The 16,156-nt window shown below is 35.7% G+C and overlaps 1 protein-coding gene across 3 annotated transcripts; it reads right to left on the minus strand.

The window, feature by feature from the left end:
* Positions 1-1,630: 1,630 nt before the first annotated feature.
* On the minus strand, positions 1,631-15,563 carry chmp7 (charged multivesicular body protein 7). 3 transcript variants are annotated; one of them, XM_048210933.1, is made up of 11 exons: positions 15,475-15,563; positions 13,628-13,903; positions 13,146-13,317; positions 10,606-10,791; positions 9,741-9,874; positions 7,050-7,098; positions 6,840-6,959; positions 6,145-6,243; positions 5,969-6,026; positions 3,627-3,800; positions 1,631-1,940 (listed from the first exon to the last, which is right to left on the minus strand). In XM_048210933.1, the coding sequence occupies exons 2-11, from the start codon at positions 13,897-13,899 to the stop codon at positions 1,888-1,890; spliced, it is 1,317 nt and encodes a 438-aa protein (XP_048066890.1). In that variant the 5' UTR covers positions 13,900-13,903; positions 15,475-15,563; the 3' UTR covers positions 1,631-1,887. The 3 variants fall into 3 exon arrangements, with proteins under 3 accessions (XP_048066890.1, XP_048066888.1, XP_048066889.1); XM_048210931.1 differs by having other exon boundaries at positions 3,570-3,800; positions 15,475-15,561; XM_048210932.1 differs by having other exon boundaries at positions 3,570-3,800; positions 15,295-15,478.
* Positions 15,564-16,156: the final 593 nt, after the last annotated feature.

The following is a 16,156-nucleotide window of genomic DNA, read 5'->3' on the forward strand; positions in this document are numbered from 1 at the left end:
CGTCACTTTGCCTTTCCACTTCGTCACTAGACATTGAGATTTGGCAAAATATTTTATTCTTAAATATCAATTCTCCTCTTCAATACACAAATTTAACAACAATTCATTACTTTACCTAATTATGGCACTTAATTGTAAAAAAATTGTATGATGAACTTCTGAATGTAACTTAACCCATTGCCTCTGTATGTTTAAATTTGTGTGTGTGTGTGTGTATATATATATACACACATTTATAAATAATTTATAATGATCATATAATTATTTATAATTTATAAATAATAATATATCTTGTATATAATATATATTTTTTTTTTAAAAGCATAAAAAAACATAATGAAGATATAATTAAATTTGAAGATTTATTAAGTGTTAACAATGAGATTATGTGGTTTTTATAATCAATTAACACTACTTTTGTCATTTTTTACAAGATGCACAAAATTTGTCACCAAAAAAGTAATTTGGTTTAACTAAAATTTCGAATGACACTATTGGTTATACCGAATGACGATATTTTCAAACAATGCCACAGGCTGATATCCAGCTAGCTAGCAAAAGGACAATCAAACATTTTATATTTAGTACAAGTTTTTAAAATATTACAACATTTTCCATGTTTTATAGCGGTTGTACCGAATGACCTGATGTTTCGGGACATGCGTATGATCAAGTGAAAACGTGAATTTTTTAGTTAAAAGAGTTAGTTAGTTTGCTTCATGAGCATGTGGTCTTTTGCAGGTGTCTGAATGATGTCACATCCTGTCACATGATATTGACCACATGACTTGATCCAAAATGTTCCCTTTATATTGGTTACTCCGAATTCTACACATAATTTTAATACCATTTTGCACTATATTGATATATGATGTTATAAAATCATGCCAGAATAAAAAATATATACATTTATTACATTTTAAGATATTTTAATCACAAATGAAATGGCTGTATTGGCCTTTGGACGGTTAAACCGAATGACCTTTTGACACTTCAAAATCTTTAAAATGCCTTTATATGTAGCAAAATATAATTAAAACATTTTGGATTCAGTAAAAGAGATGTAGCGTAGTTTTACTTTGTCATATCTTTGTTTTTTATTATTAAGGCCTTTGGACAAAATAAAAAATGACCTGTTAAGTTTGGAATCAGTAACATTTATATATTAAATAAATAAAACTTTTATTCAGCAAGGATGTGTATTTGTCCTAACCAGACGCGACTCTAACAGTTAAGTGCTTTATTTAATGAAAAATGCATCTAATGTGAGTGTGAATATCATTTTGTGTCTTTTATAATCATACTGAAAGCAACAATGGACAATTCACCTAAAGTAAAATAAAATAAAATATTAAGCACAGCTGTTTTCCACATTGACAATAAAAATGTTTCTTGAGCAGCAAATCAGCATATTACAACGATTTCTGAAGGATCAGATTCACATTTGCCATCAAAAAAAAAAATTATCTTAAATAATATTTACAATATTCACAATATTTCTCTTGTACACACTATTACTACATGCACTTACAAAAACTACAGATTTAAATATACTATATTCTTCAAAAAAATATATAATGTAGTCATCTGAGTGAGCATCTCACTTCTCAAGAAAAATACACCCAGAATATTGTTTATTTGGCATCATAATTTGTAGTTTTATTAGAATAATACATTGTACAGACTTTACAAACTCAAGAAGGCCACTCTTAAAACTCTCTTTAAAAAACAAAAATAAACATGCTATTACAAACATGAATAAGGGCTTTTCATAAAGACTTGGTAGGGCTTATTTCAACGCCAGGACACACACATACTGTACTGTATCTGATGGCTTTCTTTAGTGGACAGCGATTAACCCATTAGTGGCTGCTTGTGCTGAAACGGTCACTGTGCCGACTCCATCCTCCTCGGAGCTGAAACGCTTCCTCTGAGCGCATCTGGGAGCAGAGAAAAGAAAACATCAAGAAAAACTCTTTACAGAATTACTCAATCAATGGATGTATGTAATGAAATTCATTAATGATGGAGGGTCTGACAGACATGTAAAACAACCAACCAGTTTCAACACGTTACACATAAATCTGGTACATCAACAGCAAAATAATAGTAAACCACATGTAGCACGGTGGTTACAGTAAATTGTGGTGCTTCTGTCTCTGTGAAACATTTTAATATTTATTAAACAATAGTTTAATATTTAAGGTTTGTTTAAATCCCTAACGCAAAAATGTATATATACACTACCAGTCAAAAGTTTGGACACGGTAAGATTTGTAATGTTTTTAAAAGAAGTCTCTTCTGCTCACCAAGACTGCATTTATTTAATTTAAAAATACAGAAAAAACAGTAATATTGTGAAATATTATTACAATTTAAAATAACTGTTTTCTATGTGAATATATTTTAAAATGTCATTTATTTCTGTGATCAAAGCTGAATTTTCAGCATCGTTACTCCAGTCTTCAGTGTCACATGATCCTTCAGAAATCATTCTAATATGCTGATCTGCTGCTCAATAAACATTTATGATTATTTTCAATGTTGAAAACAGTTGTGTACTTTTTTTTTCAGGGTTCCTTGATGAATAGAAAGTTCAAAAGAACAGCATTTATCTGAAATACAAAGCTTCTGTAGCATTATACACTACCGTTCAAAAGTTTGGGGTCAGTAAGAATTTTTATTTTTATTTTTTTGAAAAGAAATTAATACTTCTATTCAGCAAGGATGCATTAAATCGATCAAAACTAACAGTAAAGACATTTATAATGTTACAAAAGATTATATTTCAAATAAATGCTGTTCTTTTGAACTTTCTATTCATCAAAGAGTCCTGAAAAGAAATATTGTACACGATAAATGTTTCTTGAGCAGCAAATCAGCATATTAGAATGATTTCTGAAGGATCATGTGACACTGAAGACTGGAGTAATGATGCTGAAAATTCAGATTTGATCACAGGAATAAATTACATTTTAAAATATATTCACATAGGAAACAGTTATTTTAAATTGTAATAATATTTCACAATATTATTGTTTTTTACTGTATTTTTAATTAAATAAATGCAGTCCTGGTGAGCAGATGAAACTTCTTTTAAAAACATTAAAAAAAAACCTAACCGTGTCCAAACTTTTGACTGGTAGTGTGTGTATATATATATATATGCATTACTATTGTAATACAATTGCATTGTAAAATAAAAAGTGAATATTTCATTATTGAAGTATATTCATTATTGTACACAGCATTAGTGAAATTACAATAATTAGGTCTAAACATCTTCACTTGCAGGAGTTAAAAACTCAAGCTTTTATTTTGGCAGAAAACTGCAGGGAAGCCATTTAAGTTTCTGTGTCAAAAGGTTTACAAACGCACGCTACTCAATACAAATCTAGTGAAAAGCTGTAATCATCTGCCCACAAAAATGTTAAAAATTATGCACAAGTGAAAAAGTATTAAAACAATTTTTTTATTTTTGACAACACTACTCCAAGTATGAGTAACAGTAATAATGATGCTTGCCTTAGAAAACACCACAAACTAGTGACATTTTGAAAATAGAAAACCTGTGTCAGAGACTGTAAGTCGACTTAGTTCTCTGTCCAGCTCCTCATCTGTGATACCTAGGCTGGAAACAGGCACGGAGGGCAGAGACTGGATAAAATCGGCATCTGAGAAACCCGTTTTCCAGGGAGGAGAAAGAGGGTGATTGGGGACCACTGGGAGCACGTCGTTATCTGGGATGGTTTTCTCCAATAATGACTTCAGCTCCTCCTCCAACTCCTCTGAATCTTCACCTATGAGAACATGAAGCGTTACTTTCTTTTTAAGGCAGCTTTATGGTACAGACTCAATCCAGCTCAGTGGTGAAGGCCTGGGCCCAGTTGTTCAAAAAGTTTTATCTGGATTATCTAGATTTGGAAAGCTGCAGAGTCACAGCACAGTGCAGCAGGAGACAGATTTCACTTATCACATGACAAGAGTAAGGAGAGATGACTGACAAGATCCTGAGCATCATTGACAAATACAGTCAAACCAAAATTTATTCAGACACCTTGAACATTTCATTCATTATTACAGTTTATTCACTATAGTTGATGGTAATAAAATATGACAAGATCTCAGAGTTAAACTGTGTCCGAAAAATAATCTTAATTATGTCAGATAACACTTAAGCAGAACATGGTCAGGTCAAAGTGTCTGAATAATTTTTGGTTCCAAATTTGTATTAATTTTACTGGTAGTGCACTGTATGAAGAATCTTTGGGTATAATATGTCACAGTATACTTTATTTTGCTATCCTCACTTACATAAATGAACTATAGTGTCCTGCACACACTAGTCAAAATATATCAAAAATGTCTGAATAATTTTTGGTTTGACTGTATCTTATAAAACGTCCAGTCTGTTTATATACAGGTGTGAACATTTCCTCACTGTGACATCCCTACTCTATGGAGGCACTAAAGGGACATGGTGATGGAGAAAAATGATATATTTCAATACTTTTGAGCTCTCTTGCAAAAGTTTTGCCATCCTCCAAGAAACTGTGTTCATTCACAAAGAACTCAAAAGTTTTGAATGAAAGCAAAGTTTATTGAGGGGAACAGAATTTTTTTTCCCTCCCATCTCATATATGTCCCTTTAGGGGCTCCATAACTCCTTATGTGACGCAATAAGAACAAACAAATATTTATGCAATAAGGGATTGCAGTTGTTAAAAACTACTTTTGATTGGTTCATCTCTGATGTTTGTGCCTGTAGTTTATATACTGTGATTAAAAAAAACAGTTTAATATTTAATATCATTTAATATTTATTAATTTTTAATATTTATTAATTTATTGATTATTTTATGGTGCCAAAATCTCTTTTTTACTGTTTTGAAAGGCTTAATAGAAAGCCTAATGTCTACTTCTACTTTTTTTACTTTAGTGATTAAACTAATCAAAAGCAAAATAAAAAATATAAATGTTTGTATTTTTCACAAGATACAAATGTACTTTCTTCTCTTTTCTTTTTATTTTTAACCAATTTTAAAGTTTTATTACATTTTTGCTCCTGAAATCCACCCATCAGGATAATCCTGTTTTTTGTTTGTTTGTTTTTTGGATCAAAACTATCCCAATCTTACCAAAAAGTTTTGAAAAACACATACTGACAGTTTAATCTCTAGATCAAAACTAAGATTGGATTTTCTGATCTAATCCAATTTCAGAACCCTTTTTCTCTTTAGAACAACAAGTTTTCAAGATTTGATCCAATCTGAAAGCCAAAATCCAATCAGATTACTTTTGAACAACTGGGCCCTGGTGACGGTTGTACTGTTATTAATGAATGAATGAACAGTAGACGCCTGTAAGGCAGAAATGCCAATCATAGCAAAAACCCACAATCCACACCCATGCACCGCTCTCATTGTCTGCAGATATGGCCGATATACAGGAAGGGAAAAGGGAAATGCCCTTTTTACATTTAAATGTACAGAAGAGGATTAGGGCCAAGCAATAATAGAAAAATAAAACCATCTCGAGATTAAAGTCGTTAAATTACGAGAACAAATTCTTTAAATTATGAGGAAAAAAGTCATTAAATTTAGAGAAAAAAAAAGTCGAGATAAAATGTTGAGAATAAAGTCATTAAATTACGAGAAAAAAGTCGTTAAATTATTAACGACTTTTTTCTCGTAATTTAATGACTTTATTCTCATAATTTAATGACTTTATTCTCAACATTTTATCTCGACATTTTCTCGAAATTTAACGTCATTTTTCTCATAATTTAACGAATTTGTTCTCGTAATTGAATGACTTTTTTCTCGTAATTTAACGAGTTTTTTCTCGAAATTTAACAACTTTAATCTCGAGATGGTTTTATTTTTTTTTATTTTTGCTTGGCCCTAATCCTCTTCCGTATAAATGCATCAATTAGCACACTGAAAAACATTAAGTGAAACTTGCATACCAGAATCGAGCGCCCCACTGGCAAGAGTCTGGTTGACTTCATCCTGAGTGTCACATAACTACGCAAAAAGCATAAATGCAAAATAAAGAACTTCATTCAAAATTGTTAGCACTATATTCAAATTATTATAGCATAAACCACGTATAGCTATACAAGGCAAATTTCTCATATATCACCTCCTGTATCTGATCAACCAGATTCTCCGCTCGCTCCACAGTCACACCCTTCAGAGAGATCCTCAGAGCCGCCACACCTGCCTGGTACGCCTGCATCACCTGCACACATACCAAAACACTTCATTAAGACAAGCATAATGAATATGTATGTGACACTTGTGGTGTGCATCAACAACAAAACTATTTATATTTTCCTTAAAGAAACAACATGTTAGGTTCTGGTGAACAAGTTGAATTTATCTACAAATTTATCTAAAAAAGTGTGAATGGAGGCAAAAGAAGATATTTTAAAGAAAGTACACGCAGCTCTTTTTCATACAATGATAGTTCATATATCGTGCCACCCGTCTTGCCCGAAGTCCATATAACATGTGAGCTGTGTGAGAAATAGACAATACAACTACACTTGGACTTGTGTAACTCTCATTCGACACAAATCGAAACGTGTGCGCTCTTAACATGTTTTGCGTGGATTATGCAAACTGTATCGCTTTGGAATACAAGTCACAGCACACTTCAGAAGATTAAAAATTCAAACTTATATTCGAGAAAAATATGGCATTTGCAAAATAAAAATAAAGTACAACACAGTGCTGTCTGGTACGAGTGTGAGTGACGTTCACTGGTGTCGGCCAACAGCTTGTGTTGTCACTCACACCAGACTGTCTGTGCATCTGTGAGTTTGTGCGTCTCACCAGGCGGTCGGTTTGAGAGTTTGCTATTCTGTCCAGGATCCCCTTCACTGTCTCGAGCTGAGCAAACAGACGATCCGCTTTCTTCTCCACCCGCTTGCTCCCACGTAAACACCTCAGGGCCTGTGGCAGGAAAAAGTGGGAATCATTAAAAACACTTTTCTTGTCTATTGATATAAAACATAAAAAGGGTAAAACAAAATGTGCTTATACCTGTGATTTCTTCCCCTCTTTAAGCAGTGATTTTGCCTGCTGCTTACACCTGCACATTAGACAACACATTATTTAGCTGCAGCTCCACTGTAATTACCCATCATGTCACAGAAATGGCACCTGACTGAAATAACAGCTGCGTCCGAAAGCTTAGGCTGCTGACTTTTTGCCTATCAGGCAATGACTTTGCAGACAGCTTTTGCGCATGAAGGCACCTCACGAAACACAGACTCCTGAGGCAGCGTAATGGTTTAAAGGAATAGTTCACCCAAAAATGAAAATGATCCCATAATTTACTCACCTTCAAGCTATCCTATGTGTATATGACTATATTCTTTCATCCGAACACAATCGGAGTTATATTAAATAATATCCTGGCTCTTCCCAGCTTTGTAATGGCATTGAATATTGTCCAAAAAGCGTATCCATCCATCATAAAATTAATCCATACGAATCCAGTGGGTTTATAAATGCCTTCTGATGTGAAGCGATGGGTTTTTGTAAGAAAAATATCCATATTTAAAACTTTATGACCTGGCTTATAATGTAGCTCATCTTCTCATATCAAAATCCTGTGTCATTTTCTTTAAAAATTCTCATTTTAGGCTCATGTGAACGGCATTTTGTTTTGCTCCATCCTCTGCGCTTCTGCGTTCGTCAATTCTGACGACCTGACCTGAGCTTACACTACACCTACATCATATGTCGGGTCAGAGGTCACCCTTCCGCCGGAACTCGGCTCTCTCGTGAATGTGCGTACGGCAGTTGCCGGAAGCCAGTGATTATAGTTTATACAGTTTACTAGGGCTGTCCTCCAATAGTCGACTAATGAGGGTCCATCAGTCCATGAGGGACAGATCGATAATGGCGGGTCCTTGTGGTAATTATATTACATCAGGCAAGAAATCCAAACGTTCGCCTTTCATCCATCGACCTTAAATATGGCTTATCATTTGAAACATGTAAATAGTAGCAACTTTACATGGGCGCTAACTCTAACATTAACCTAGATAAATGTGCGCTATTATTAGATGCATATCCAAGCTGAAGTACAGTGCGTTTACCGCATGACATGGAGGCGCGATCACTTGCGATCGCTTTCCTAACAACTTCATTTTTGGTCATACAGGTAAGAGTAATATCTCATTCAAAACTCATTCTACTTTTATTTGTGTACACTCACAATAACAAGAAAACGCTGTGTCTTTGTAAAATAATGAAAACAAACAGGATGCGCTTTCTGCTGTCTCTGTCTCCCCAAACTGGAGCGCGTCACAAAAATGAAGCAAAACTCAGTGTATAGGCTACTTGCCTCACAGACATGAGAAATATAGCTATAGAAAGCTTGGAATGTCTACTGTTAAACCAATTCAAATCAAAAAGAAATACTCTCTGTTTATGTAATCCATATGAAAGGTGTGTTTCTCGCTATAGATGCGTTCACTACACTGTGGCGATGGCGAGTCAGCATCATCAACTTCATCTTTGTAGTCGACACTGACTCAGTAAAAACTAGTTTATTAATAAATAATTAAAATGTCTCTTTGCTGTTTTTTTACAAATGCATTCATAATCATTACTTTTGCTGGTGCTTTGCAGCAAGCTATATGTGTGCGCTTGTGAGCGGAAGAGGTGATATATTACGCCTATACAGTATATTAAATGCTCATTATGGTTTAGTATTTTCCACAGTATATATTTAAGTAATTAAATTAATATATACGTGCGATTAGTTGAGGAATGGCTTATGAAAGACAAAAATAATCGACTAGAAAAATCTTTGGTCTGGCACAGCCCTATAAAATTTTAAATATGGATATTTTTCTTACAAAAACCCATTGTTTCACTTCAGAAGGACTTTCTTAACCATTCAGAGTTGTATTGATTACTTTAAAATTTTAACTTTTCAATTTTATGTCGCCAGTTCCGTTTTTTTTTCTGTAAGTAGAATAGGGAAGGCGTAGGACATTCAGCGTAAGCTTTTTGAAGAATACGGAAGGCGGTCTGGCGGAAGCCCTTGCGAGGCGATCTTTTGTGTTTATAAAGCATATACTTTTTTTTCTCTTTTTTTTCTTCAGAAAATGACAGATCGTTTCTCTAGATAAGACTCTTATTCCTCATCTGGTATCATTTAGAGCACTTTGAAGCTGCACTGAAACTGTAATTTTGACCTTCAACCATTTGGAGGCCATTGAAGTCCATTATAAGGAGAATAATCCTGGAATGTTTTCATCAAAAACCTTAATTTATTTTCGACTGAAGAAAGAAAGACATGAACATCTTGGATGACATGGGGGTGAGTAAATTATCAGGAAAAGTTTATTTGAAAGTGAACTAATCCTTTAATTACTACAATACCAGTTTCTTGCTAGAAATGACATCAGTGGATTTCCACATAAACTTACATTTACACACAAACCAACCACTACCGCAACGTTCAGACGCCATGTTTTCGTTTAGCTCAACTGTCACAGATTCAAATGCAGAGGATTGTGGGATATCACATGCAGTAAAGGATACATCTATGCCGCCTTCAAAAATCGATCAAATGAAGGTATCTCGGTAGATCACGATCATAGGATTCGGAACGTCCCTTGTTGCCTTCCTACCTCTGTATGCTGCCTGTGTAGGCAGCATTTTTTAGCTTTCGGACGCAGCCAATGTCTATACAGTTTGGATGAATTGGCTCACTTTTCTGCTTCCTGTCCCAGCACCTCCACCCTCTCCTCCAGAAGCTTCTCGCTGCGCTGGAGCTGATAGATGCCCAGGTCCACCTCGCTGACAGGAGACACACGGCCCTGTCCTGCCTGACTAAATTTCACCAGCTAAACATAGACAAGGTCAAAAGTTCAATGAGAACTGAGCAATCCGAACCCAAACACGCTTATCAAATAATCAGAGCTCTGTGATTTCAGCGACACCGATTTGAGAGAAATCTTGGAACGTTATTACTGTATATCTATGCATAAGAGTTCAAAAGTTCAGGGAGGGTACGTTTTTTTTAATGTTTCTGAAAGAAGTCTCTTCTGCTCACCAAGACTGCATTTAATTGATCAAATATACAGTAAAACAGTAATATTGTGAAATATTATTACAATTTAAAATAACTGTTTTCTTTTTGAATACATTTTAAATTGTAATTTATTCCTGTGATCAAAGCTGAATGTTCAGCATCATTACTCCAGTCTTCAGTGTCACATGATCCTTCAGAAATCGTAATCATAAGATCGAAATCAGCACAGAAACACTAATTTTTTTTTTTCAGGATTCTTTGATGAATAGCAATTTTAAAAGAACATAATTTTTTTTTTTAAACAGAAATCTTTTGTAATCCGTTGTCTTTACTATCACGTGTTTTTGCTGAATAAAAGTATTAATTTCTTTCAAAAACAAGAGAAATCGTACCGAGTACAAACATTTGAATGGCAGTGTATTGAGGACTTGCTGAAAATGGTTGACCTGCATTATTATCTACAGAACTTTCAAAATACATTAACTTTCTATCCTAAAGTCTTTGTGGCTACATCACGTGTTTCGCTCTTGTACACAAACCCACCTTCTCGCCTTCATGGAGTGAGACGGTGACGTGTTTTTCTCTCTGTAGCTGTAGCAGAGCCATGCAGAGTGTGCTTTCATCTGGACAGATGTGAGAGGAGAGAGCACGCAGCTCTTGGAAAGACAGCAGAGAGCGCGCTGCTAAAGGGGAACCTCGATATGCCGCCAAAAGCGCCGCAGCCTTTTCCTGCAACAGAAAAATGGCTTACGCTCAGCTCTGATCAAAAACTACCTGTATGCCATACAAATAATACACAGTGGCATCCAAAAGTGTGTTTTTTTAATGCAAATTATAAATAAACAAAGAAATATAATATCTGCACACTGAGATTACAGCAATACTTCAACCAGTCAGGTCTTCATCGGGCACAATAACCTTGAGGAGTGAGATGTAACATTTTTTGTCCTGCATCTGAGCCCAATTTGGGTTTTGGGTGTGCATACCTTTTTTGTTTTGATCATTACAAATTATATCATCATAAAAACTGAAGTTAAAAATAGGAATAAATGTCTTAGTATTCATTTTGTTCCCCAATCTGGACAGCAGCACTTGAGCAGCATATTGCAGTATATGAACGTATAAGTCAAAAGGGCACTGCAAATCACACTACAGCACTTATGTTTGCATCCAAAGCCGCAAAATTGGAATACCGGATAAAACATTTGCGAATAAATCACAGTTTCCATCCCATGTGTTCAAGAGAACAAAATTATCACTTCCTGGGAAATTGGTGCAAAGTATTTGTAATAAAAATGGAAGTTGCTGAAGAAACTGTGGCTCTTTTTTCCTTTATCATAAATGACTTGTGTCTCAGAGCGGCAGACGAAACGCAAAAAACACTGTCATGTTCTCGCATTCGGATGCTGGTATTTGGGAACTCAATCATGTGAGACGCTTCTGGGAGGGAATTAAACCAAATCATTCTGAAGATAGACTTTGGATCAGCATTTCAAAATGAGATGCTGTGATGCGACTGGTCCACTGGTTAGTCCAGTTATCCAATCACATCCACTGTTGAGGCAGTCAAGTGAGTTTTTTGTTGTGCATCAGGGAATTTATTAAATGTGTTTCCATCGTAGTTTATGCTATCTGCCTCAATTCATTTTTTTTATGTACATTTTTAGATTTTATGCTCATCTTGGCATTTTTTATGTGATATCCTAAAATTTGTATGAAAATAAGTGGAAGGAAACAGGGCTATTGATACATTGATACATGACTTCACAGGAACAGGGAAATTTACAAATGTGGTCATTTCACACCACATAAAGTTTGACTTAAAGAATTAGTTCACTTTCAAATTAAAATTTCCTGATAATTTACTCACCCCCATTTTCATCCAAGATGTTCATGACTTTCTTTCCTCAGTCAAAAAGAAATTAAGGTTTTTAATGAAAACATTCCAGGATTATTCTCCTTATAGTGGACTTCAATGGACTCCAAACGGTTGAAGGTTTAAATGTCAGTTTCAGTGCAGCTTCAAAGCGTTATACACGATCCCAGACGAGGAATAAGGGTCTTAAAAAATATAAATGAATAAATATATACATTTTAACCATAAATGCTTATCTTGAACTAGCTCTCTTCTTCTTCTCTATTAGAATTCCAGCAGTGTAGACACTGCTAAGTGTATTACTGCCCTCCACAGGTCAAAGTTTGAACTAATTGTTAAATACTTGCACTAGAATATTGTATATGACAGTTTAGTTCAAACTTTTACCTGTTGAGGGCAGTAATACACTTAGCAGTGTCTACACTGGATGGAATTCAAATAGAGAAGAAGGAGAGAGCTAGTTCAAGATGAGCATTTATGGTCAAAACATATAAATGTTTTATTTATTTTTTTTAGAAAATGAGTGATGGTTTCTCTAGATAAGACTCTTATTCCTCGTCTGGGATCGCGTAGAACGCTTTGAAGCTGCACTGAAATTGTCATTTTGACCTTCAACCGTCTGGAGACCATTGAAGTCCACTATAAGGAGAATAATCCTGGAATGTTTTCATCAAAAACCTTCATTTCTTTTTGACTGAAGAAAGAAGGACATGGACATCTTGGATGACATGGGGGTGAATAAATTATCAGAACATTTTAATTTGAAAGTGAACTAATCCTTTAAATAATTGTGGTGAAAAAATTATATTTACATTTTTTTTAATATAATTTATTCAGCATCATTACTCCAGTCTTCAGTCAGTGTCACATGATCCTTCAGAAATCATTCTGATAAGATGATTTGATGCTCAAGAAACATTTCTGATTATTATGTTAAAAAACGTTTTGCTGCTTAGTATTTTTACGAGAAACGTGATGTTTAGGATTCTTTGATGAACAGAAAGTTCAAAAGAACAGCATTTATTTGAAACAGAAATTGTTTGTAACAATGTAAAAGTTTTTACTGTCACTTTTGATCAATTTAATGCATCCTTTCTAAATAAAAGTATTAATTTCTTTCAAATTTTTAAAGGCAGCATATAAATGCAAAGGCATACTAACGGGTAAAGGATGTATTCTGTTAGGTAACACCATTAGACACACTTACCTTTACCAGTTCTATCACAACGAAGGACTCCTCCAGCGGGACCCTCCCGCTGCCCAGCAGAGCCGACAGAGTCCATTTCAGAGGCCGGACTAACAAGAGCCCAACACCCCACGACAGCCAGCCCGAGTCTACGTTTGCCGCAAAGTCGGATTCTTTCTGCACCTTCCCACTTCTAGAAAGGCAATAAAACAAATCCGAATCACATGTAATGATTAAACATGATCTATGAGACACTGGCTGCGTCCAAAAGCTTAAAAAGGCTGCCTTCAGAGTAGGGATGAGCGATACCGCTTATTTTGGTTTCGATACGATACTGATACCCTAAACTGAGCTCTTAAATTATTAAATGTATTAAATTACTAAAAGTAAAATGGGTAATGATACACACTTAACATTACATTTGAAAGGCATTTTAACATTCAATACGCCAACAGGATTTCAGATTTTATAGCTTGCGGCTGCAGCTCCTGTACTTGACGTACCTAATCATGCTCTGAAGTACAGTACTCAAGCCCAGAGGAACAATGCCCTTCCTTCTGAAACTCTCATTCAGGTCCTGCAGACTCACACACACCGATCCGCACCGCCGGCAGTGATCAATGATCAGAGGGCTCCAGAAGTCTATCTTCCCATCCCAGTCTGTACAGTCAACGTCTCGGTTCTCTTTAAAGGCAGAGAACAAGAAAGCCATCCGCTCGTCATCCTCCCAGTCCGGAGGGAAGAACGCATCCCTCTTCTGCGCTGAAACCGACATTGTGCTGCGAATGAAAGAGTTTGAATGATTACTGCACAAGGGGAAAAGAAGCACACTTATTCGTCAGTGTCAATGTAACATTTTCAGACACTTAATTGCATGTTATTAACAAGTTTAAATTTATCAAAAATATCTTAATTTGTGTTCTGAAGATAAACGAAGGTCTTACGGGTGTGGAACGACATGAGGGCGAGTAATTAATGACTGAATTTTCATTTTTGGGTGAACTAACCCTTTAATAAACAGAAAGTGCATGCATCTGGTGGAAGAACATTGTAGCCGGAACTACTTCTCTCTGTTTATGACTCTTTTTTTTTAGAAAATGAGTGATGGTTTCTCTAGATAAGTCTCTTATTTATCGTCTGGGATCACGTAGGCTGTTTATGAATCTGTTAAGATTTGCGAAGCTCCCTCTACAGGTTCCTTCAGTGAATCACACTGTCGTAAATACTCCAAGCACAGCTCTGGACTACAACGACTACAACGCTCACCAGCGCAGTAGTTTTGCAAATACAGTACAAGAAATCTCGATGGAGATGGGTAATTTTCGCAATTGTCCTATAAAGTCATAATGTTTTTGAATTACCGTAAAGCATTTTGTCACTCTCGCGTGAACGTGAACATGAGGCGAGATTGTGTCGGGTCGGCGCAGCTCAACTTGCAAGTGCTGTTTTCTGGCGTAGACGTGCCAGAGGGGGTTAGTGCTCGCCTCAAACACACCACTATAAGTCAATTAACCATCGTAAGGACTTAGAAAGCGATTTATGAAGGTAAAAAAGTTACTTAGTTCTGCTTTAAGCACACTGTTTTTTGACAGAAGGGTGACATGTATCATAAGGAAGTGCATGATGGGTGGCTTTTTTAATATCAAGATGTTTGGTTAATTTAAATGAATGTATAAGGTACATATATATTAGGTCACTGGTCACCCTTTTTTTTGTTTCAAATGGTTCTATGGTGTGCCAAATTTAACAGTACAAAATTCAATTCCTCTCAGATAACATAAACATACAAATTAGCAAGCATATTATTATTTTAGTTCATTTTAAAATTCAAGAATGGTACAAGAATCGGTTCAGATGAAGAATAGCATTGTAAGACATTGATGTCACTTCATGTCAAGCTGTAGCTCGTATTTTCAGGTGCTCAGCACAGCATTTCACATTGACACACAACAGATCACGCTCAGGTTTGCTGGCAAAGTCAAGTGCAAAGATCGAAAGATCAAAACCAAATAACTCTGACAACGTTTCATCCGCCATATATTGCGCTGTTTGTTAAAATCTAGTGAGCTGCACGCCTATGATGCCTCTATATAAATGCTGTCTAGGTTTCGAGACACCGCCGAGAAGTGATTCTCCAATCTTAGATGTGCTTTAAGATTCAATCTCAGACCTCGAGTTGAAGCAGCTGGACACAGTTCTCAGCTAAAATCTCCTCAGTGTTTGTCGTGACATCCATCGGCAGGAATCCACATACTGCTTAAAGTATCGGCGGGGACAGAGAGAGGCAAGCGAAGAGCTCCGTCTTCACCGTTTCACTGAATGCTAAAGATAGATGACAACAACACCTCACCCGGAAGACAACAACGCTGCTCTTTTCCCTCTCCTCGTCACGATCAGACCACCGACGGCAACTTACTGCCACCTCGCGGTCAAACCCACTGAGAGAAAACATGGACATCGCTGCAAATGAATATAAAGGGTTAGTTCACCCAAAAATGAAAATTCTGTCATTTATTACTTACCCTCATGCTGTTCCACACCCGTAAAACTTTCGTTAATCTTCGGAACACAAATTCAGATATTTTTGTTGAAATCTGATGGCTCCGTGAGGCCTCCATAGGGAGCAATGACATTTCCTCTCTCAAGATCCATTAATGTACTAAAAACATATTTAAATCGGTTCATGTGAGTACAGTGGTTCAATATTAATATTATAAAGCGACGAGAATATTCTTGGTGCGCCAAAAAATAAAATAACGACTTATTTTAAAATATCTTAATTTGTGTTCTGAAGATGAACGAAGGACTTACGGGTGTGGAACGGCATGAGGGTGAGTAATAAATGACAGTATTTTCATTTTTAGGTGAACTAACCCTTTAAGCTCAGAGGCCTTGCCAAGAAGTAGTTACTTAGCCTACCTAGCTTTGCTTTGACATCAAGAGGGGTTAAACAACATGTTGGCCATCCTTATTAAAAATGCTTCTTGAAAGAGTAGACTGTGTTTAGACAGCAAATTGTGATTAGTAAACAG

Source organism: Megalobrama amblycephala, linkage group LG12, assembly GCF_018812025.1.
Source record: "Megalobrama amblycephala isolate DHTTF-2021 linkage group LG12, ASM1881202v1, whole genome shotgun sequence".
Taxonomy (NCBI): Eukaryota; Metazoa; Chordata; class Actinopteri; order Cypriniformes; family Xenocyprididae; genus Megalobrama; species Megalobrama amblycephala.

What these genes read in the sequence shown, in the direction of transcription:
- chmp7 (XM_048210931.1), bottom strand. Translation starts at nt 13,899, where the DNA reads ATGTCGGTTTCAGCGCAGAAGAGGGATGCGTTCTTCCCTCCGGACTGG. An exon ending in CTGGGACAGGAAGCAGAAAA is followed by an intron (nt 7,099 to 9,740) that starts GTGAGCCAATTC and finishes TCTAATGTGCAG; the next exon opens with GTGTAAGCAGCAGGCAAAAT. An exon ending in ACTTACAGTCTCTGACACAG is followed by an intron (nt 1,941 to 3,569) that starts GTTTTCTATTTT and finishes CTCTGCTCCCAG; the next exon opens with ATGCGCTCAGAGGAAGCGTT.